Source organism: Pleurodeles waltl, chromosome 11 (genome assembly GCF_031143425.1).
Source record: "Pleurodeles waltl isolate 20211129_DDA chromosome 11, aPleWal1.hap1.20221129, whole genome shotgun sequence".
In the NCBI taxonomy this organism is placed as follows: Eukaryota; Metazoa; Chordata; class Amphibia; order Caudata; family Salamandridae; genus Pleurodeles; species Pleurodeles waltl.
In genome coordinates, this window is record NC_090450.1 from 384,935,443 (window position 1) to 384,959,290 (window position 23,848).

Genomic DNA, 23,848 nt, shown 5'->3' on the forward strand with positions numbered 1-23,848 from the left:
AGCCTTGAGTACTCTTTTGGATCTGGCTGTTGTATACAGACTTGAGAGGTAGAGGATGGGTGGGGGTAACGTTATTAGACCCATTCCCAATATACAGAGGAACAAGACAGGGCTGCCTTCTGTCACCCTATCTCTTCGCAATTGCCGTCCAACCACTGGCAGGGTGGATAAGGGTGGGCGACTTGGTCAAAGGCTTGAAATGAGGGCTGAGTTTCTCTGACAGAATACCCTATATGCTGATAATGTTTTGATATTCTTAGATGATCTACAAGACTCTGGTCCCAGAGTCCTCAAGATTCTCTTCGTTTTCAGAAAATTCTCAGAACTCACTGGCAACAGGGCTAAATCCTGGATATATCCTTTGACTTGCCCATCTACTGCTCTTTGCTGGGCGACCAAACCACAGGTCCTGTGAGATGAGTCCCATATCTAGGGGTGCACGTTACAAGTGGGCCCCCTTGCCTGGACATGCAACATTCAACCCCAAGTGAACTGCTCAACTAAAGACCTGGGATTTTGGCAACACTACCATTATCAATGATGGGGCGATCAGCCATCTACAAAATGGTGGCTCTCCCCCAACTGCTCTACCAGTTGCAGAACTTCCCACTTCCCATACCGCAGACCATGAGGAAGTTAGACTCTCTTATACAACATTTCCTGTGGAACCACCATACCCCTAGAGTAGCTCTCTGTAAATGCTGTAAATCTTCTTATACTGGAGGTATTGCAATGCTGTACACCTCCTCATACTACAGGGCGGCACACATCATCATAATGAATGAGTTGTGGTTTGATGCAGACGCAAACTCACCTTTGTGACTGAAAAATGTATGATCTGAGTGATCCCCTGACTGCAGTGGATTCATGCGATGGGCGCTCTCCGATAACCTGTCTCTACTAGGTCTGTAGCACTCTAGACTTGGAGAGACATAAAGCAGATGGATGGAGGGGATGCCTAACAAAAGAAATCCCACTGTGTAGCGGGACTATGATGCAGCAGGTTTCCAACCCACAGGGATTCAAATCATGTGACATGATTGACATTTCCAGGTTGGGGGATATTTGACCTACAGCACATGCAATTTTATAGATATTTACAGCTCAGATGCACTCTTACACCTTATGTGGCAGAGCTCCAGGCGATACCAAAGTACAACCCGTTGGAGGTTAAAATCCTACTGAATACACTGACCAAACACAAATATCCCAAGAGTACTGATCACTGGTGATAAATTTACCAGACCATTTTGCTTGTCTATGAAAAGCCTGGGAGGGGGAAGACTGGAGGGGGGCTTTGGTCTCACCTCACAAATTGACCATAGCCTCCAAGTTTAGATTTGAAATACCTCCTTAGGATGTACTACACACAAAACAGTCTGTGGACAATAGGGGCCATCACCTCACCATGTTGTTTAAGGTGCACTACAGAAAACAGAGTCCTTTTCCACACAGTTTTGGGATCCGCAAAGTTGAAACCATTCTGGGAAGGAATGATGGGAAGCCTGGAGTATGTGTTGGGCTGGACCCTATACCGAGAATAAAAATTGGCACTGTTCCACATCACAGAGGAGATAGACACCAGTAGGTATAAGGCTGTGCTGCTGTGGCCGAGACTAGTGGTGGTTAAAAGGGACATAGTTGGAGCCTGGAAAAGGGGGACCCAAATCACTAGAGAAATGAAGTCTGAACTGGACAGGAGCATGTTTATGGGCAGCTCGATTTATAATGTAAGGCTAAGGGTTGCCACCAAAAACGCTACAAAATTCGGGCAGGTGCGAGCACAGGTGTAGCACTCTTCAGAGACATGTAGACTCACACCAGGCCCTGGGTGAGGAAATCCGGAACCACTACTATAACCCACAAACTTGGGGGGGGCAAAGGGGCAGGAGGGAGACTGTGTAATACAGCTGTCTTGTCATGTGTGGTAGGTTTGCAGTGGGACACTGTTAGACCTGTCAGCCTTCCCCAAACTTTTTGCCTCACCTCTTCCATTTTTCTGAACTCATTTTTGTTAGCATTAAGAATGTGCACTGTACCACTGCTAAATAATGCTAAAGTACTTGTGCTCACTTCCCTCAAACATAGTTGCATTGGCTTACACACAATCAACATATTTAATGTACTTATACATCAGCTGTAGAATGGTATACCATTTACCCAAGGACTGTAAATTAGATGCTGCCAGTGGGCTTGAAGCACTTATTGTGTCAGCCACTTAAGAAGCACTTCAGACCATCTCCCAGGCCTACTGTTGCAGCCTGAATGCAGCTTTAAACTGCCTTGTGAACTTGGATTAAACCCCCTTGCCAAGCCTTAAACGGCCCCTTATTACATGCAGGTCCCCCTCAGGTAGGCCCTAGGTAGACCACAAGGCAGGTGCAGTGTAATTAAAAGGTTGGACATGTACTTCTATGTTTTACATGTTGTGGTAGTACTGTGAGGCCTACCCCTCCCATAGGATAACATTGAGGATTCCTTAATACATTTCATAAACCCTAATTTCCAAATAGGAGCTAAATCATTTTGGTGTCCTTGTATTGAACACATTATAGTGTTAAAGTCTGTTTTTTGATTATTACTTTTAACAAATGATACTTTTAGAAAGTTGAAATTTTTCTACCTTAGTCCTTTTGTTCCTGTAGCCTGGCCTGGGTCACACAACTGTGTTTAACTAACAGATTTTGTGAATTTCTCCCCGACAGTCACACAATAGAGGGATTAAGTGTACCTGAATGGGTCATCCACTGGCAAAATTGGGAGGTGGGCTCAGCACAGTCCCATTTGAGCTGAATAGCCTGTGCCTGCCATCACGCAAAGGTTCTAACAACCTCACACTATCATTGAAGCCAGCTTGGAGAAAGGCAGGGGAGTCAGGAAATTCCATGCCCTTCAAAGCCATTATCTAGAACCTTCTCCCATCTTCCAGAAGGGGAGGCACTAGGGTAGAAAAGGGGAAATCAGACACCAACTCTTCGGTACACTTCTGGATCTATGATTCACTTTTAAAACATGCAAAGGACATACCGAAGATGGGTCAGAGACACCTTCCAGTTTTATTATACGCTGACGATGCAGTTTTAATTGCCCGTACTGCAAACGGTTTACAGGGACTACTGGATGTATTTTACGATTTTATGCTGAATCTGGATCTGAAAGTAAATTACCCAAAGACTTTTGTTATGACTTGTGGCCCACGCAATACAAAGTTTAAACTATTTTCTATGGGAGGGCACACTCTTAATAAGGTCAAAGAATTTTGTTATCTAGGCATGTACATGAGTTCTTCTTTGTCCTGGAAGATACACATTAATTTTAAGCTCCAACAGTTGATAAGGAACAATGAAGCAATTTTTCGCTTTTCAAATAAACTAGGTCACAGACCCCCTGCTCAGTTGAAAACTCTTTATAATTCCAAATGCACTGCATCAGTCCTTTATGGGGCAGGCGTCTGGGGCTATAATAAAATACCGTCTCTTCAGAGTGTAGAAAATAAATTCCTGCGCAGATTATTGTTGGTTCCAAAATGCACCGCAAACATAATCTGCCATGAAGAACTGGGTCAGTGCTTTTTGGAGGACAGGGTCTTTATGGCTCCCCTACTGCTGTGGATCAAATGTTGGTCAAACCCTATGGCAAGTTTGGTCCAAGACTGTATCACTGATTGTCTTCAATTGGAATACTCAAATAGGATTCCCTGGCTTATGTTTCTGCAAAACTCCTTTGAGAACCTAGGGCTTAGATATATGTTTGATGATCCCCATCTATTAACCACAAACTCTAGGTCTGTTTTGAAGTCTACTTATTCCAAGCACATATCAGAGCTGAGATTTTATAGTTCCCTGAAATTGAAATCTTTCGATTCTTATTCTCGGATTGTGACTGTTCCATGCCTTGAACCCTATTTGTCTTGGTTTTCAAGTTTTAAAATAATTTCCTTTTTAACACTTTTTAGACTTAATCTAATTCATTTTAAGGTAGCTTTCCCTGAACCATGTTTCTGGAAAAAGGATTTACCGCTTTGTCCCTGTGACTCCAAATCAACCCAGAGCACTTTGCATTTTTTTCTTTTTTGCCCTTTATATGCTGCACTTAGAGGGGCCTTTATTTTACCCACGTTACGTCTTTTTAGACCTATTCATTATAAGGAAGCCCTGCTATACCTTCAGAGATTGCCTAATATCCAAATTTGTCACCATGTATTAGACTTTGTCACAGCTTCTTTACGTATTAGGAAAAGGCCTACTCCTTTTTAAATATTTTATGTACGTATAGTATATCTTTTTAACGCTAACATTTGTACTTTTCTGACTTTGTGATTTTTAATCATGTCTAGTATATTTATCTATGTATGTCAAGGGGTTTCAGATTGGATGTTTATCTGGTGCTTCCAGTAATGGTTTTAAAGTTTTATTTTACTATTTATAGATTGGGAAATGTGTCTTGGTTTGTACTTTTATGGCAATTGCCGAATAAAGTTATTTGACTGACTGACTGACTGACACTTCTGGATCTGTGAAAACTCCGCCAGGAAGAAAGACTGCTGTGCTGCTGGAAGAACGGCCACTATGCTGGACTGTTGCCCTGTTGTCTTGCTGCTCTGCTACCTTCTGCCTGGATACAAGGACTGAATCTTCAATTGTCCCAGGACCTCCAGATTGACTCACAAGGGTTAGTTTGCTGGCCTCCTCCTCGGTGCCACAGGGACACAAAAGGCTTCCTCCATCTTGAACCTGCACCTGGACCCAACATGACTAAGTCCTGACCTTTCAATCAATCAATCAATCATTACATTTCTAAAGCGCGCTACGTACCCATTAGGGTTTCAAGGCGCTGAGGGGAGGGGGGGGGGGTAGCTCCAGTCCTGAACCCTTAGAAGTGGTGTTGATAGTGCCCAGATAGCCAAAATCCCAAAGTGAGGACTTAAAAGATTTTAGGCTAAAAACTGCCAGAACCAACCTGCTCACCTATCTGCCAGAGGTGCATCACAGCTCGGATTCGGATTGATTTCACAACTTCTCCTGTAACGATCTTCTCTGCAGCACCCAATTCTTTTCAGCGGTCCCTCGCTAAAGGGGTATCCGGCCTCGACGTGGAACTATCTTTGGCCATACAGCTCTCTGCCTCGTCCCACTGGAGATTTTCAACTTCCTTCTCAGGGACTAAGTGCGAATGTAGAAATCTTCACCACAGCTTCGCCCCAAGGCTACCCAACAATGATGTTCCCTCCTCAGACACCTCCTTCAGCCTTGCGCTGCTGAACTCTACCTTCTCAGAACCTTTTTCTAAGACTTTTTTTTTTAAGTCCGAAGTTAAGTGCTGACCAGACCCAATCCACTTTTTTATCCGAACTTCGCTCCATCGCAGTTGGCCATATTTTTCGTCATTATGGTGTCAGATAATTTATCCAAATTTGCTCTGTTTTTCTAAATTGGTTTGGGATTGTTCTTGTGTTGTGTTTTCACTTTATTACTCATTTGTGTGCTGCATAAATACTTTACACGGTGCCTCCAAAGTTAAGCCTGACTGCTATTGGTGTCAAGATACCCAGGGTTAAGCACAGGTTAATTTAGTCACTTTTTGTGGTGCTCCCTGCAAGGGACTGTGGCTGTTTTTTGACATGGCTCACACCCCAGTCAACCAGCAACTCAATTTCTCACAGAAATCTTTTGATCAACGATTAACTGTACATCATTACCTTATGCTATTTCTGTTGCAGAGTGCTCCTTTTTAGTTTATCTGTTTGTTCAACGTACCATTTGTTGTATGTGAATAAGAAAACCAATAAAATGTTTTATACAGAAAAGGTCCCATATACAGGGCTACCCCTTCACCAGATTCTCAGATGTGGTCTCCCCAATCACCTTCTTCCTTGTTTCCCTACTCATTCAGTGTTCATTAATTGTATCCAATACCATCCACAACTGTTTCTAGTAAAGTGCCCCCCACACAACGGTGACTGATGTTTTCCCAGCTTTTCATCTGTTTCATGGTACTACCCCCCCAAATACCATTCCCTGTCATTTCTTCATCCCCAACTACAGTGTTCCATTAGGTTGTCCCATGCAGTTCCCCATATTCCCTGATGCTATGCTAACACTGTGTAGGAGGCTGGCCTGGTTTGTAGTGGGTACCTTGGGTACTTACACCTTACACCAGGTCCAGTTATCCCTTGTTAGTGAATGTAGTAGTGTTCTAATAGCTTAGGCTGATAGAGGTAGCTATAACAGAGCAGCTTAGGCTAAGCTAGGAGACATGTAAAGCTCATGCAATACCACTTATAGTTACACAGTACCTATACACAAGTAAATACAATACTCAATGTTACCACAAATAAAGGTATTTATTTGGGTGACACAGTAGCAAAAATATCTTAGAGAGAATACTCCTTCTGGAGGTAAGTATTATACACAATATATACAATAGACACCAAAATTAGTCAAGTAAATAGTCATAGAACTATGCAAACAGTAGGAAATCCTATAGAATGCAATGGGAGAAAAAAGGTCTAGGGGCAACACAAACCATAATACTAAAAAAGTAGAATGTGAATCACAAATTCCCTCCTAGACAAGTGTAGTGTGTGCAGAATCGCTGGGAGAGTAAGAATACAGTACAGGTAAGTAAATTACCCCACCCCAGAGCCCAGAAAAGCAGCCATAAAGTACTGAAAGTTTCCTTAGGACACACTACACCTCGTTTTGGGGATTTTGCAGCAGTCAACCAAGTCTGCAAAGAACAACTGCTGGATTATTGGACATGAAGACCTGCAAAGGAAGGGGACCAAGTCCAGAAGTCGAAAGAAGTTCCAGGAAGGACAGGAGCCCCTGCCAACCCAGAAGAGGATGCAAAAGAAGAGTCCCTGGTTAGTTGAAGACTGCAGAAATGCACCCTTTGGAAGATTCCAGAAGGTTTCTACATGATGCAAAAGATGCCCCACGGCGTGAAGATCGTTGCAGATGAGATTTCGTGTTGGACGGCGCCGACAAGCCTTTGCTACAGCAAAAATGCGTTTTTCATCAAAATGGCGCTGGATGGACCCAGGAGGGACCTGGGGGCCTCAACTCTGTGTGAGGAGGAAGAGGGGGCTATCAGCACTTTAGAGAGCCCTCAGGATGTCAGCCAGTACCCCCAGAAGCTGCAGGATCCGGGTTCAAAGGAGGTGCAATAAGCAGTTGATGCAGCACAACAAAAGAAGGTCCCACGCCACCGGAGAACAACTCAGCAAGTTGAGCAAGTTGAGCGTCGCAGGGTGAAGTGCTGGGGACCTGGGCCAGGCTGTGAACGAAGGAATTTTGCAAAGAGTGCACAGAGGCCTCAGGAGGCAAAGAAGACACAGGGGTACCATCGTTCTCGGGGAAGGCAAGGTCTTACGTCCTCCAAATTGCTTCAGCAGGACCTCAGGACAGTCTATGTCGATGATGTCCACCCTCTGTGTCCTTAGGAGCATGCTTGTTGTCGTGAGAGGAGTCCCAGGGTACCGGTTGTTGCCCTGGAAGGTGCCTGCTTGAAGCAGGGGAGTGACACCTTCACTCCACAGGAGATTTTTTCAGTCCTTCTGGTACAGGATGAAGACAGGGAGTCTCCAGAGCACGCACACCATGGAAACTGTTGCAGTTGCTGACTTGGCACTGAGGTTGGTGAAGAAAAGTGTCTCTTGTAGACACTTTGTTGCAGTTCCAGCGTTTCTTGGAGCAGGCTGCGGTTGATCCGAGGTCATAGGATGCTAAAGTTGTTGCAGAGGATTCCTGAAGGAAACTTGCAAACAGAACCCGAAGAGAACCCACAGGAGAGACCCAAAATAGCCCTGAGAGAGGGAATGGCTACCTTATCAGGTATGGACCTATCAGGAGGTGCCTCTGACGTCACCTGCTGGCACTGGCCACTCAGAGCCCTCCAGAGTGCCCCCCCCCACCTTGCAAAGCAAGATGGCTGAAGTGTGGGACACACTGGAGGAGCTCTGGGCACCACCCCTGGGGTGGTGATGGACAAGGGAGTGGTCACTCTCCTTTCCTTTGTCCAGTTTCCCGCCAGAGCAGGGGAGAAGGGGTCCCTGAACCGGTGTAGACTGGTTTATGCAAGGAGGGCACCATCTGTGTCCTTCAAAGCATTTCCAGAGGCTGAGGAAGGCTACCCCTCCCCAGCCTGTAACACCTATTTCCAAAGGGAGAGGGTGTAACACCCTGCTCTCAGAGGAAATGCTTTGTTCTGCCTTCCTGGGACTGGGCTGCCCAGACCCCTGGAGGGCAGAACCCTGTCTGTGAGGTGGCAGCAGCTGTAGCTTCAGTGCAAGCCTCAGTTAGCTGGTTTGGCAGTACTGGCGGTCCACGGTGGAGCCCAAAGGATGCGTGCAATTGGCTCCCCCATACCAGATTTGGAATGGGGGGACAATTCCATGATTTTAGACATTTTACATGGCCATTTTCGGAGTTACCATTGTGAAGCTACATATAGGTACCGACCTATATGTAGTGCATGCGTGTAATGGCGTCTCCTCACTCACAAAGTCTGGGGAAATGGCCCTGAACTATGTGGGGGCACCTTTGCTAGTGCAAGGGTGCCCTCACACTTAGTAACTTTGCACCTAACCTTCAGCAAGTGAAGGTTAGACATAAGTTACTTAAGTGCAGTGAAAATGGCTGTGAAATAGTGTGTGCGCTATTTCACGCAGGCTGCAGTGGCAGTCCTGTGTAAGGGTTTGTCTGAGCACCCTATGGGTGGCAAAAGAAATGCTGCAGCCCATATTGGAGCTCCTGAAACCCCAATGCCATATGGGTACCTAGGTACCGTATACTAGGGACTTATAAGGAGGGTCCAGTATTCTAATTGAAATTGGTAAATGAAGTCACTGGCCTACAGTGACAAATTTAAAAGCAGAGAGAGCATAAGCACTGAGGTTCTGATTAGCAGAGCCTCAGTGACACAGTTAGGCACTACACACACATACACATTAGGCCACAAACTATGAGCACTGTGGTCCTGGCTAGCAGGATCCCGGTGAGACAGGCAAACACACTGACATATAGTTTTTTTTTATCTATGAGACCTGGGGTCCTGGCTAGCAGGATCCCAGTGACACAGTAAAAACACACTGACACACACTCACAAACAAGCCAAAAGTCGGGGTAACCATGCTAGAAAGAGGCTACTTTCCTACACACTGCTGCAATATTCCCAGATGTCGTACTGCTCATTATGTTGTGCCACCCTTCTGCCGAACTCCCAAATGAGCCCTACCTCGGTTTTGTGTCCGGAGGATTCTAACAAATCTCCTCGCCTGCACCCGATGTGCTGACATTGTTATGCCTTCTCTGCCAGTGTTCCCTAATAATGTAGTCTAGCTTTGGTTACCTGGCATGGTGAGGTAACTCCAGTAAGGTTGTTATTACTATGAAAGGACACTCAATAGATCAGGAACACTTCAGGTTACCATCATTCTTCTCCACATCTTCCTAGCAGCAGTTAAAGATACTCAACTCGTAGTGATTGAGTTACATTATAAAAACCGTATAAACCCATTAACTCCAGCCTACTGAAAAAATGCATGCGTAAATTACTATGCACATCAGTTGTGAAGCCCTAATGCCAAAGAGTTGTACGTTCATATACTGCAGAATTCGACATTTAAAGTAGAACAATCTGGGTGAATACAGAAATATATTTATGCATCGTTTGCTGGCATTGCATGACTTATGATGAAGGTACAAAGTGAATGTTACCAATGCAGGACATATGATGCTGTTTCGATAATTTCTGAAGATATATAGTATTTTTCACCTTTAACATAATAAAAACAGGCATACTCTTAAGTTCACATAATTGTCTTTACATTCTAGATCATTTCAGAAAGAACAAAGCCAAGGATGCAGGAGTTCCAGTCTGAAGTGTTTATGATAATAGGAGGGTGCACAAAAGATGAAAAATTTGTCTCTGAAGTTACCTGTCTCGACCCGCTGAGGAGAAGCCGTCTGGAAGTAGCTAAACTGCCAATCACAGAGCAGGACACTGAAAGTGAAAACAGGAAATGGGTGGAATTTTCATGCATTACGTATAAAAACGAAGTCTACATTTCAGGTAAGCATGTATGTGGCTTAGCTAGTAGTGACACGCTTTAAATCATAATCCGTGCTTTCATTACATATGCTACTAGAACGTTTTAGTGAATTGACTTTTTAAAAGTGTTTCTGAGGCCTTTGGAAATCTACTTGACCTATTTTTCCTTTCCCTAAATTTGTTTTTACTGCTGTTATTGGTCCAAGACCACTGCCGAACAAATCCTACACATGGAAAACGTATGCTATTGTAACATTTGGAAGATAGTTTGGCTCTTGCACTTGTTTTTATGTTTGCATCAGTCATCAACTTGCACCTCTCATTTTCTGTAGCCGGTCTTGAAGCTACAGCTTGGCGTACACAGCTTGTCTTCTTGCACAATGTATTTCACAATTGCCCACTCAACAAAAACCGGAACATGAGCCTGTCCAGGCAACTACTAGCACAGACAAGGCAAGTTGAAAGCATGCGCGGGGAGAGGAGGGCGTATTGCAGAGCACAGACCATTCTGGGAAACCTGCCAGCTCTCGTGATTTCATCTTCTGTCACGCGATTGTTTACTTGGCTTGCACGCAATTTCAAAAGGAAGCCAGTGAATGCTCTTATTTTTATCCCTTGGCTGAAAGTGAAACTGTAAGCATGTCGCAGTGGGTTGACCAGAGACTTCAGAAGGGATGAGGAGAAGGGGTGCTGCCAGCACTGAGAAGTTGAGAGGGCTGGGGGAAGTTGGTGGTGTGGAGGAATCTAGAAACAAAAGCACGGCGCAAAAGTACCTAGACGTAATAAAGCAAATTTGCTGTGTGCATAGCGCTGCTACCCCTAGTCCCTTAGTGAGTGTGCAATTGGCGTTTATCACAATATCATGCATGCGACATAATAAATGCTAGGACAACATTTGTGGGTATAATATGTCGCAAGTTTATTATTTACACAGGTTGGGTTAGTTTACGAGCGATCCCGGTGTCGGAGATGAGTTTCTTAAACATTGGCCTACACCCATCCTGAGAAAGCTAGAGCTGTTCCGTCTGGTGTTCTCTGCACCAACATGCTTAGCATCTTACAGCTCGTTCCTTTATTGTGGTTTACCACTTTATCAATTTTGTCATGCTCCTGACAAGTCAGAGCGAGACCCCGGCCAGTCTCCACAGTTGCTCAGGATTCCAACTGTCCCTTGTGGGATTAAGGAGCGCCGTCGGGTCATCCCAGGCCCGCCGTAAAGGCTCCAAGTAGCTTGAGGAATAGCTTTTGGCTCCAGGAATCACCATCTGGAGGCCTTTTAATCAATTTTAAAGCTGTAGGATTGCCCTGTAACTCCACCAAGCCTCTGGGATGGCATCTCGCGATAACCGAGGCCCCCCCCACCTGTGCTCACCCCTTACTTGTTAATTTACAGGCTGCTATCTCGAGAGTAGTGATGCAAGTTACCCCACGGTGCCCTGTACCAACAGAATCAGTAGTTATGTATTGGGGATCAATATAAATAATACAATTCTTTTGGTAACACCCTTGCAAAGAGAATAACCCCTGAGAATTCCCAAACTGTTAGCAACTAAGTGAACTTGAACCACAGGCACGTAAAGAGAAATGATCAGTATCAAGCACTGACAAAATGAGATTGAAACATCACATCCTTCGTTTGTGAATTGTGTACTCTGTTTACCCATCTGTTCCTCACATTTAATCACATCCTTTTAATGGGAGACCTCAGCTTCTGGCTTGAAGACCAAACCATACCCTTATTTAGAGTGTCCATCCACACCTGTGAAAGCTCCAATTTCGGAATTCTCTTTCAGTTCCTCACACACATCAAAGGACATTGCCTAGAGGGAGTGGTTCAACATGGCCTACAGATCTCTGACCCCCCCACCTCATCAGGTATGTGGTGAGACCACTACATTATCTGCTTCAGTATTACTAACCCAGGACAAGCCAACATTCTTCTGAACAAATGAAAAACAAACACCAAGACCTTCAAACCAACATACCTGAATATCTTTTTCTATTAACATAAACAAGCCTCTGAGTCATCTTAGAGATTTTATACACACAGGCATCAGCAAACAGCTATGCATCTCCATCCAGAAGGATCCTCAAAGGAATAGTAAGAACCCCTAGTATTCTCAGAGATTGCTTAATAAACAATGTTCCAGTTAGACCTGATAGCCTTAGGTTGGTCTTCACCCCATCTTTTTGCCTGCCTCCCTCCATTTTCTGACCTTGTTTTTGCGCTTTACCACTGCTAACCAGTGCTAAAGTGCATGTGCTTTCTCCTCTAAATAATGGTAAAATTGGCCTAATCCCAACTGGCAAATGTAATTTACTTATGAGTCCTTGATAAAGTGCACTACTTGTGCCTTGACCTGTAGATTAAATGCTACTGTTGGGCCTGTAGCACTCATTGTGACACCTACTCCAGTAGCACTCTAACAATGGCTCAGGCTTGCCATTGCATAGCCTGTGTGTGCAGATTTACTGCCACCTCGACGTGGCATTTAAAACCCTTTGCCAAGCCTCATGCTCCCCTTTTGTGGCACATGCCACCCCTAACGTAGGCCGTAGTTAGCCCATAAGACAGGCTGCTGTGTAAGTAGGACATGTACTTTCAAGGTATGCATGTCCTGGTAGTGAAAAACTCCCCAAATCGTTTTTCAGTACTGTGAGGTGTACCCGCTCTCATAGGTTAACGTTGAGAATTCCTTCTTATACTTCTAAACTGTAATTCCTGATTGAGAAGGAGTAGCTGAATCATGTTTCATATCGTTGGAATGCTAATGATAAATCCTCTTTACTGGTAAAATTGGATTTAACATTACTATTTTAGAAATGCCACTTTTACAAAATGGGCATTTCTCTGCTCATAGAGCTCTGTATGCCTGCAGCCTGTTTCCAAGACACGTCTGGGGTGGGTTACAGCTACACTTTGTGCATTCCCGCTAGACAGCCACAAGGTTAGGAATGCCTAAGCACTCATCTGCATTCTGATGGCTATTCCTAGGTAGGAATGGAGGGGAGGGCTGACACTTACAAATGAATAGGCAGTGCCTCTCCCCATACAAAGGGCCAATTGACTCCTACTGCTAGTCTGGAGCCAGGGCTGGGATGAAAGAACCTCTGTGCACTTCAAGGACCCTTCTTTAAAGTCTCCCCAAGGCATAAATGAGTATAAATACTGGCTGTCTGACCCCACCAAATCAGCACACTTCTGGACCTGTGAAGACTCTGCCAAGGAAGGACTGCTATGCTGCTTAAAGGACTGCTACTCTGCTGGATCCCTACCTTGCTGGACTCTTGCCTTGATGAGCTGCCCTGCTGCCTGCTGCCCCCCTGCATGAGTGGGGAGGACTAGACCTGCATCACTTGAACCTAAGTGATTTCAAGGGCTTGCTGGCATGCCTCCTGGTTTCTAGGGTCTCGGGGACACACAAGACTTCCAACAATCCTGCTACAGCCTGTGGGCTCTGCCAACTGTGAGTCCTGCCCTACCAAGTGGTGCAAACCCAGTCCTGGACCCTTGGAAGTCTTTTTTGTCTGGCTGCTTCTGCAAATAACGGTGCATTAACCTTATTGCACGAACCAACACATCGCCTTTACCACATCACTTCCACATCACCGCGGCTGCAAGGACACCGCATCACCACCAACGACGGTGTGAATCATGAAAAAAGCAGCACTTCTCAGCTCCTACCCGATCCTGACTCTAACAATGTTTCCAATTTGCAGGCAAAACATGTAAAAGAAACACTTCACAGTCATGTGTGATGACACGCTCAAGATGGCTGACCAGGTATTGGTTTAAATGCTGATCCTCCTTGGCAGGTTTGCTGTCCTTGATAATGGGCAACACACTCTCCTCTTGTAAAGACTAAAATCAGTGGCACTTGTCAATGATCACAATGTAAAGTCCTTTCTAGAAAAATAACCTCAAGAGTTCAAATTAGACACATTCTTTTCCTCTCCATGTGAAGTGTCTGATCCCTTTATCACCCTTACTCTTCAACGTGCATATTAAACTACTCATTGACCTCCCAAGATCTCACAAACCAATGCTCCACTGATATGCCATGAAACTCAGATATACTTGAGTGGTGCAGGCAAAGGGAATTAATGGCTGTACTGCAACTGAAACCTGAATGAGTCGTGTGAACCGCAATCATAAGAGCTAAAAAACAGAAATCATGGTGCTAGGACCTTCTTTCCTCTTAAATAAAAATTACTATTTCGGCCACCCTCCAACTTTCTTTGTGGATACCGTCTCATTCAAAATAAAGGTAAATGTACTTAGCATCCTCTAGGATTCTGATCTTATACTTAACTCACAAATCGAGACAGTGATGAAGTTGTCTTTCCGCCAACTAAAACTACTTAGCAAAACACTTCAGTTTAACCTTTCCAAACACAGTCTCATCCTAAGGATTTGGGTACCCCTCTGGGAAAAATATTTTGGGGCCCATATCCAGAACAATTTTGAATTTTATGACCCCTTTTCAACTAATTTAAGGCCTAGGATGCCAAACAATATTGAATTATATGTTAAAGATTTAGATAGGAAAATAGGCAGACAATAGAGAAAGGTTCACTTATCCAGGGTCCTCCTGGAAGGTGGGACCCTCGGCAGTCACACACTTTGCCCATGCCGTGAAACATCTCTGGTCAAACACCATACTGGTGTAGTCAGGGCATTTGTCAACTCTGCCTTAATTACTAAAAATCCATCCTACCATCCTGCAAATTAACAGGTTAGTCAAACATGTTAGCTGACATACACAACATAGTGGCATCAACAACCTTCAGAATCCAGACCTGTAAAAAGAACGGGCATGACATTAAAATTCCCGACCAGTACCAGGGATACACTACAGATAGTGGTAAGACGCCCTGCACAGGTTTTACTGGCATTGTAAGAAACGGAGATGAGGTACCTATTGGACCATTACCACATATGATGCCCCTTTTGTGTAATACTATGTGCCTATAAGTGTGGATCTGTGGGCATAAAACTGCTATGACTGCAGTGGGACCTGCACTGAAATTCCCATCACCAACGCGGAATGCTTCTGTGTGTGTTACAAGAGCCAGGAGCCACCAAATGACAATCTGTGATGAATGAGGCAATTGTGGGCAAATCATGGTACAATCATAGAGAGAGTTACATATGATTGAGCCTACTTCAAAGCATTCATTTAGACTGGACATTTGTGGTCTAATACCTCCTCTTTCTAGAAAGAGATGGCACACCCTTAGGTACCAAGGTGGACCATCTACCTAACCAAGTTAACTACAAAATAAATTAGCTGAAAATTGCAATAGCTCTGCAGACACTACCATTGCCATAAAACATATGTAGGAGAGATGTATGTGGTGGGAGCAGAATATTTTAATCAACTGTTCCATCCACAAGTGTATATTCTACAATCTCCATTATCATTGTGTTTCCCCAGAGTGAAAACTGTGAGAACGACCTGTGCACTCACGGTGCAATATAAGTGTAGCCATTTGTACCTACTAGTCCAATGTAATAGAATGAATATTTTGCCTTACTTTGGGGAATAAAGGAGCGTGCCAACATTCACAGATGTAAGGAGAAATGAGATGTGTAGAAGAAACATTTATTAACAACAATTCAGTATTTAGTTTTTTTGAGTAAGGATAGCCTTTTAGTGTCATTTGTTGTGTCATTGATCCTCTTTAGCTTCCTTCTATTTGGAGAGCAGTGCATGTACTTTCTTTTGAAGCTAGAGCCAAATAAAAAGCTTAACATTATATGTGCAAAATGATCCCTTGTTGGGTAATTGTTCACAGTTTTTTATTTTTGGGGGTGAATAACCTGCTGGTAATATTGAACTCTAACATAGGACACTACAATCTAGTGCCCATTATATGTTTGATGTCCCCTAAGAGATGTTGAAGGTTCCTTAAACCCTTATTGGCACATTTAACTTTTCTATAATGCCTTAAAATATTGTGCCAAAATACACCCATGACATGGAAAATTAAATGGCACTTGTAGCTTGCAGCACCTATTGTGCCATCCACTACAGTGACAGTCAAAACATGGCTTTTGACCTACCCTGTGTAGCCTGGCAACATGAGTTCGAACCCTGCTGTGAGGTGAATAATATTTAAGAGTGGAAAACATGTCAATCAATCAATCAATCAATTAGTATTTGTACAGCTTGCTAATCACCGCAGGGGTATCCAGGTGCTACGTGGGGAAGAGCTACTCGAACATACAGGACTTGAAGCCGCTCCTGAATTTGGCGAGGGAGGAGGAGGTATAGAGGTGGATGGGGAGCAAGGTGGGAGAAGGCGCATCTTCTGACTTGAGTGTGCTGGATTTGGGGGATGGTGGTGAGGGCCAGGGAGGCTGAGCGCAGGTGTCTGGTGGGGTGGTTAAAAGTCTGGTCGGTTATTCAAGTATTCATTAATTGTGTTGTGGAAGGATTTGTAGTCATGCATGAGCAGTTTGAAGTGGCACCTCTTCTCGATGGGGAGCCAGTGCAGGGTGCAGAGGTGGGGGGTGGTGTGGGATTGTCTTGGCAGATCCAGGATGATACTTGCCGTTGTGTTCTGGATTGTATGGAGGTGGTTGAGAAGAAAGGCGGTGGTTCCGGCGTAAAGGGCGTTCCTGTAGTCAAGACGGCTGGTGATAAGGGCTTGTGTGACGGTTCTTCTGGTGTCTTTTGGGATCCATCTGAAGATTTTAGCAGAGCATTCTGAGGGTATTGAAGCAGGTAGAGGGCACCACGTTGACCTGTTGTCTCATGGAGAGCTCGCTTTTGAGTATGATGCAGAGGTTACAGGCATGGGTGGTGGGGGGAGAGTGCTGGTCCTAGGGTGGAGGGCCACCAGGTGTCATCCCACGGTGAGGGAGGTCTTCCGAAGAGGAGAACTTTGGTCTTTTCGGTGTTCAGTTTGAGGCAGTTGGTTCTCATTCAGTCGGCAATGTCGGTCATGGCATTTTGGAAGTTTGCTATGGTGGTGTCTCTGTCTTTGGAAAGGGAGAGTATGAGTTGGGTGTCAATGGCGTATGAGATGATGTTGAGATTGTGGCTGCAGACGATGGCTGCTAGTGGCATCATGTAGATGCTGAAAAGAGTGGGGCTCAGTGAGGAGCCTTGGGGTACACCGCATATGATGCTCTTGGGGTCAGAGACGTAAGGTGGGAGGTGGACCTTCTGGGTGCGGCAGGTGAGGAAGGAGGCTAGTAGCTTGTGTGCGTTGCTCCAGATGCAGATGAGGTGAAGTCTTTGGATGAGGAGGTGGTGGGAGACAGTGTTGAAGGCTGCTGACAAGTCCAGGAGGATCAGGCTGCTGATTCCATATGGTCTAAGATGGCTCTTATGTTGTCAGTGGTGGCTAGAAGGTCGGTTTCTGTGCTGTGGTTGGTGCTGAACCCGGATTGGGAGGGGTCGAGCAGGTGATTTGATTCCAGGTAGTCCGTGGGGTGGAGGATGACGGCTTTCTCCAGTACCTTGGTTTGGAAGGGGAGGAGTGAGATCGGCCTGTAGTTATTGAGGTCAGAAAGGTCAGCTGTGGCTTTTTTCAGAAGTGGTTTTACTTTGGTGTGTTTCCATGATTCCGAGAAAGTAGCGGATTTGAAATAGAAGTTGATGATGTTTGTGTGCAGAAGTTCGATTACCTTGTGTCCGAGGTTGAAGGCGTGGTGAGGGCAGGGGTCCTTTGGGGCTCCGGGATGGATGGAGGACATGATGGATGTTTTGGTTTCAGTGTCAAGGAGGGTCCAGTTGCTCAGGCGGTAGGGTGGGAAAGTGGTGTGAGGAGTTGGGCAGTCTGGCTCCTGTGATTGGAGTTAGACGTTTTTGTAGATGTTGGCAATCTTTGTGTGGAAGAAGTCAGCGAGATAGTTGCAGAAGGCCTGGGAGTGTTGAATGGTGTTTTCGATGGGGTCTGATGAGGAGAATTCTCTGATGATTTAATATAGTTCTTTGGTGCAGTTAGTGGATTGGAGGTGGGTGGTCAGTGCAGTGTTCTTTGCTTCTTTGATGGTGTGGGGGTAGGATTTGAGGGCTGTCTTGAAGGCTATGCGGTCCTCTGGGTTTTTGCTGATGCACCAGCGGTTCTCTAGGGGTCTGCATCTCAGTTTTTCTGCTTTGAGTTTGGGGGTGAACCAGTTGACGTGTTTGCTAGTCCTGCTATTGTGCAGGGGTTTGATGGGTGTGATGGAGTCGGCGCTGGTGGTGAGCCATTCCAAAAAGTGGGCAGCAGCTTCATTGACATTGTTGGACGTGTGGAGGGTGGTGGTGTTGAGGGTGGTTGTCCACTGGGATTTTGTGCTGGTGTTCCAGCTGCGGCAGGCGGCGGGGGAGAGGGGAAGGTGGCCTGTTGGTTTACATTGATAGTGAAGTGGACGATGTTGTGGTCTGTCCAGGTGAGCTCGGTTGTGTGGCTAAACTGTATTTTGTCGCTGGATGTGAAGATTGGGTCGAGGATGTGGCCGGGGTGTGTGGGGTTGGCGATCATCTGTTTGAGACCCAGGTTATCCATGGAGTATGGCAGGGTGAACTGAGTTGGTGTCTGGGGGTCCTCCTAGGTAGAAATTAAAGTTGCAGAGGAAGTGGTAGTGTCTGGAGTCCAAAGCGAGGAGGGCAATGATTTTGGGTATGGAGTTGCAGAAGGGGGGTCGGGGTTCTGGTGGTCTATAGGCAAGCCTACCTCTGATGTTTGAGTGGGTCTTGGTTTGGAGATGGAAATTGAGGTACTCCATGACAGGTGAGTGGAGGTTGTTGGAGGTGGTGAGTCTGATGGAATCCTTGTGGATGATGGCAACTCCTCCTCCGTGTCTGGTTGGTCAGTCTCTGAGGATTATTTTGTAGCTGGTTGGGGTGGCAGGGGCTGAGTAGTCCTTCGGCCAGGTCCCTGTAAGGACAGTCCCTTCTGAGACCCTTGGTTATAATGGGGCATCAACACTAACCTGAGAGCAGTACGTCACAGCCTGCCCTCACCATCTGGCATGCATGTAGGATTTCCAAGTGATGTCAAAGATGTAGGTAGGGAAGACAAAGTTTTGTTTCTTGACAAATTGAATTGATGGTTACTGCTCACAACAATTGGTTTATTTGCTTGGTAAAAGGTGGCTGGCAAATCAAATGATTTTAAGGTTACAAATATACCTCACTGTCATAGGTACTGTCCTTAAGGCGTTAGACCCTAAAAAGTAAGTGGAACAAGGTGTGCTGAAGAGAACTATTTCTGCCTTTTTGCATTCAAGTGCAGATTGTTGTGGGCAATCAGGCTCTCTGAATTGCCTTGAAGTATAAGGAAATCAACTCTAATGGTGACAGGCTATGTTCTCCACACCTGAGCTAACACACCCAGAAGAGGTGCCTAGTTGTGGACCATCTACCTAATGTGAAATTGAAGCCAAGGGGTCAGACAATGGTAAGAGTACATAGTAAACTGTTGAGTCGGCTTGAGAAAGTGAAGAGCTCTATGAAACTCTGCATGTCAACAGAAATGGGTGACCTATGGCCTTTCTTGACTCTTGGTTACAGCCTCTCTAGAGTTGTGTTGAACATATTAATCCTGATTCTAAGCCCTCAAGTGAGTCCAGGAATGGCAAGTTGTGTTATTTTCGATTTCTAGAATGCCCACCTGATTTCCAAGTGAGCTAACTTGCTACCACATATGGGCTGACATCTGAATTGCTAATGGTCCAGTTGCATCTTGCTGTTTGTCTAATCGACTGTGTGTCTGAATTGTAGTTTTTCCATTATTCTAGTTATTCAGGTCATTCAGGGAAGATTGAAGATGAGTCAGAAGTTGTTGAGCAAGTCATGATTCATGGAGGAGGTTTATAGAGGACAGATTTTTTTTTATTTACATAAGGACTTTCATACATTTATCCCTTTCAATAAAGCTAATTATGAGTATGCTATCCAAAACAAGTAAGTTACCAATCTTGTTTTAAACCGTACAGTTCTCAAATCTATGCCGAGCTGGTGAAGCGATTGATGCACTTGATGACTTTTCGAATTTTTAGTGATATCTCCAGGACAGAATTTAAAAAATCAGAAAGACGTCTGATGAATTTGATGCTCTTGTGAAAATGGGGGCTGTCTGACAGAATATTGTGAAGAAAAGTATTTAGAGACCTAACTATGCAGTGAAAAATATTCTTTGCCATAAGATCTTGCTCCAATATTTATAAAGGGAACAACAAACATATTGGCCCTCATTCTGACCTTGGCGGGCGGCGGAGGCCGCCAGGTTACCGTTCCGCGGTCGAAAGACCGTGGCGGTAATTCTGACATTCCCGCTGGGCTGGCGGGCGGCCGCCTTCAGGCCGCCCGCCAGCCCAGCGGGAAAGAGGCTTTCACGATGAAGCTGGCTCGGAATCGAGCCGGCGGAGTGGAAGCTGTGCGACGGGTGCAGTTGCACCCGTCGCGTATTTCACTGTCTGCGCAGCAGACAGTGAAATACATTTAGGGGCCCTCTTACGGGGGCCCCTGCAGTGCCCATGCCAGTGGCATGGGCACTGCAGGGGCCCCCAGGGGCCCCGCGACCCCCCCTACCGCCATCCGGTTCCCGGCGGGCGGACCACCGGGAACTGGATGGCGGTAAGGGGGGTCGGAATCCCCTCGGCGGCGCAGCTAGCTGCGCCGCCTTGGAGGATTCCAATGGGCGGCGGTACACTGGCGGGAGACCGCCAGTGTTGCCGGTCCGACCGCGGCTTTACCGCCGCGGTCGGAATGCCCATTGGAGCACCGCCGGCCTGTCGGCGGTGCTCCCGCGGTCCTCCAACCCGGCGGTCATGGACCGCCAGGGTTGGAATGACCCCATTGTGTCAATATTATTGTGGAAGAGAATATGAACCAGAAACAATTAAGGATATTGTGTGTGTTTAAAAAAAAAAAAATATATCAACCTTAAAGTAATGTATTTAAAATAGTTAATTTGCACAAATTAATATAGTCATAAATGAATAGTTGTAATAATTTATTTGACTGTATATATTACCGAGTGGCGGTCGGTACTACGTAGTTATAGTTAGGACCAAGTTTCTATAGAAAGAGAGTCTTTGTATTGCTAATAAGTTTGGCGACCCTTGACGAATCGTCACAAAGTTTTCCACGAGAATACAATGCTAACTTGAGCTGCTGTCTGGAAAGCTGCAGGGTGATCTGTCCAGCAAGGGCTGAGAAAAAGGGGGTCCTAAAAACTTTTTCCCCATTCATATTTCCACAGGAACATTGAACATCAATAACGCCGAAACTACTGGACAGAATTACACCAAATTTGCCGGAAAGCAACCTTTTTATGTTTTGGTGTAAATCTGTTCAGTAGTTCTTGAGAAATTAAAGAAAATCCAAATGTGTACATCTAGGGACTCAAAGGATTCACAACCCTTCCCGATCTTGTGTAGAGATTTAATTGGCTGACAACACTTCAACAAACTAAGCCATTGAAGTGTTTGCAGGCATCTTGGGACTCAGCTGAAGCAGAGTCCCAGAAAAAAGAATAAAAAATACCATGGCCAGGGTATGAACACCGCAACCTCTTAGCTCTGGTGTTGGAGTCCCAAAGGGACCCTCCCGCAGGGCTAAAAAGCATTAAAAAAAATGTTTACAGCAAATTTGTGACGGGATCGCAAATCAAAGGTTAAAAAAAAAAAAAAAGTGCAGACTCCTGTGCTTGCTTTTAAATAAGCCGCCGGGTGGGCAAGGTCTTGGGGACAGTCTTCTTTTTAATTGGGGGAGGTCTCCTGGCCCTCCCAACAGCCCTGGGGATCACCACCTCCCGAGGGCTATTATGAAATATCAGCTGGTGGGCCACATGACCCGCCCCGAGGACCACCAACCCCCTGGGGCAAAAATATTTTTACATCGTGGGGGAAGCCTGATGGCCTTACCCATAGCCCCCAGGATCACCACCGCCCCGGAGCTACAGTCAAATATCAGCGGGGCTGTGCAGCCCTTCCCACACCATGTGGATCACCACCTCCCCAGGGCTATAATGACAATAGGAGCGGGGTGCTGCCCTCGCAGCCCCAGGGATTCACCACCTCCCTGGGGCTATATTTTGATAGTTAGTGGGGGGGGAGCTGCGCACTTCCAATGCTCCAGGGATCATCACCTCCCCAGGGCTATATCAGAAATAATTACAGGGAATCAGTTTCGGATCCCCTTTTGCCTCAGGGATCACCACACCCCCTGGGCTATATCTTGTTGGAGGGGGTCATGAGCCCCCCCTCATGGAGCCACTGCTGGCCCTGGGGACCGCCACCCCTCAGGGCCCACTCTGGCTATGTCCCAGGGTACCCACCCCTGGGATATAGCTGTTTGCTGTGGCTTGGAGCTGCAGCCAAGCCATAGCAAACACTTTGGTTTTTGACAGCAGGATCTGTAAAGCAGGTCCCACTGTCAAAAACCAAAGCTTTCATCTCTGTCCCCTGCAAGATGCTTCAGCAAGCAGGGAGCTGCTGTTAAAGAAGCTCTGTGCTTGCTTAATCAATGGCACCGCTGGGGAGGCCTTGGGGCTTTCCCACCAGTGCCAGATCCCCCCTATAGGGCTTGTGTTAAAATAACAAAAAAAACATGTAGGGACCACTCCCCTGTGTTCCCTAAAAGCCCATAAAGAGCTAAAAAAATAATATAAAAAACAACAAATTAATATCTCAGTATGAGGGTCGCAGACCTTCACACTGAGCGTTGAGGGTTCTAGTCCAGCCGGACTTGTTTCCCTCTTTTTTTTTTACTGCAAATCTTTAAGGCTCATACTGAAAGGTAATATTACTCTTTTCAAATGACAAATATTTTTTTCTTTTTAAATTGTCCAGAAATATCTAATTCCAAGTATGTCATATATCAAAGCCTAAACATCTCTCTATCTCTGTCCCTCTTGCTCTCTTCCTGTCTCTCTATCTCTTTCAGTCTCTCACCCACTCAAACACTCACCCACCCTCTCACAGCCCCAGTCAGACCCTCGTGCACCCACTCACAGCCCCAGTCAGACCCTCAAGCACCCACTCACAGATCCACTCAGACAGTTACACATCCACTCACAGACCCACTCATACTGACACACATCCACTCACTGACCCACAGGCACCCTAATGCACACCCACTCACAGACCCACACACACTGACGCATCGACTAAAACTATGATGTACCCACTCTCACACCCAGACAGGCAGTCTGACAGCCACTCTCACACCTATTCTCACACCCAGAGAGGCCACGGCCAGCTCCCGCCATGCACGGCCAAAGGGCTGTGCTCAGCATGGGGTTGGGTGATTGGAGGGGATTGACGGCAGTGTCAGGCTGCCGGCCAGGTCTTGCGGGCAACCTCCCCTCCACATGGGTGAAGGACGTGCAGGGTGCAAGGTTGGGTGGTAAATGGGGTTGGTATTATGGCCTGGCCAGAGGGGCCCGTGCACGTGAAGCGAAGCCCTTGCGCGGTGGTGGTTGGATTATCAAATAGTAATGAAAATTACCATATGTTAAAAAAAAATAGTAATTCACTGAAAAAAGCAAAGGTTGCAGGGATGTTATAGTTAGGAAATAGAATTTAAAAAAACAACATAAAAATTCACTTAAAAAAAACAAAGGTTAGAGGGACGTTATAGTTAAGCTCACATTTTAAACGTACAAAACCATAGAAATTCACCAGTTATAGTTAGAGTTACTTCAAGTAACTTTAAGTCATGCCCTAAGGTAACTATAAGTCACGCCCTTGCTACGACCCCACAAATGACGGCACTTATGACATCTCTGATAACATCATTGATAATATCAATGTAATATTTGCAGTAAAATGCTTGACGAAAAAGCTGTG

The 23,848-nt window shown here is 45.6% G+C and overlaps 1 protein-coding gene across 1 annotated transcript in view; it reads left to right on the forward strand.

The window, feature by feature from the left end:
* The window catches only part of KLHL6 (kelch like family member 6), a 1,417,570-nt gene that overhangs the window by 928,458 nt on the left and 465,264 nt on the right, over positions 1-23,848 (forward strand). Inside the window, exon 4 of the mRNA XM_069213706.1 lies at positions 9,837-10,074. Coding sequence (XP_069069807.1) covers positions 9,837-10,074 — 238 coding nt within the window. The remainder of the gene's footprint in view (positions 1-9,836; positions 10,075-23,848) is intronic.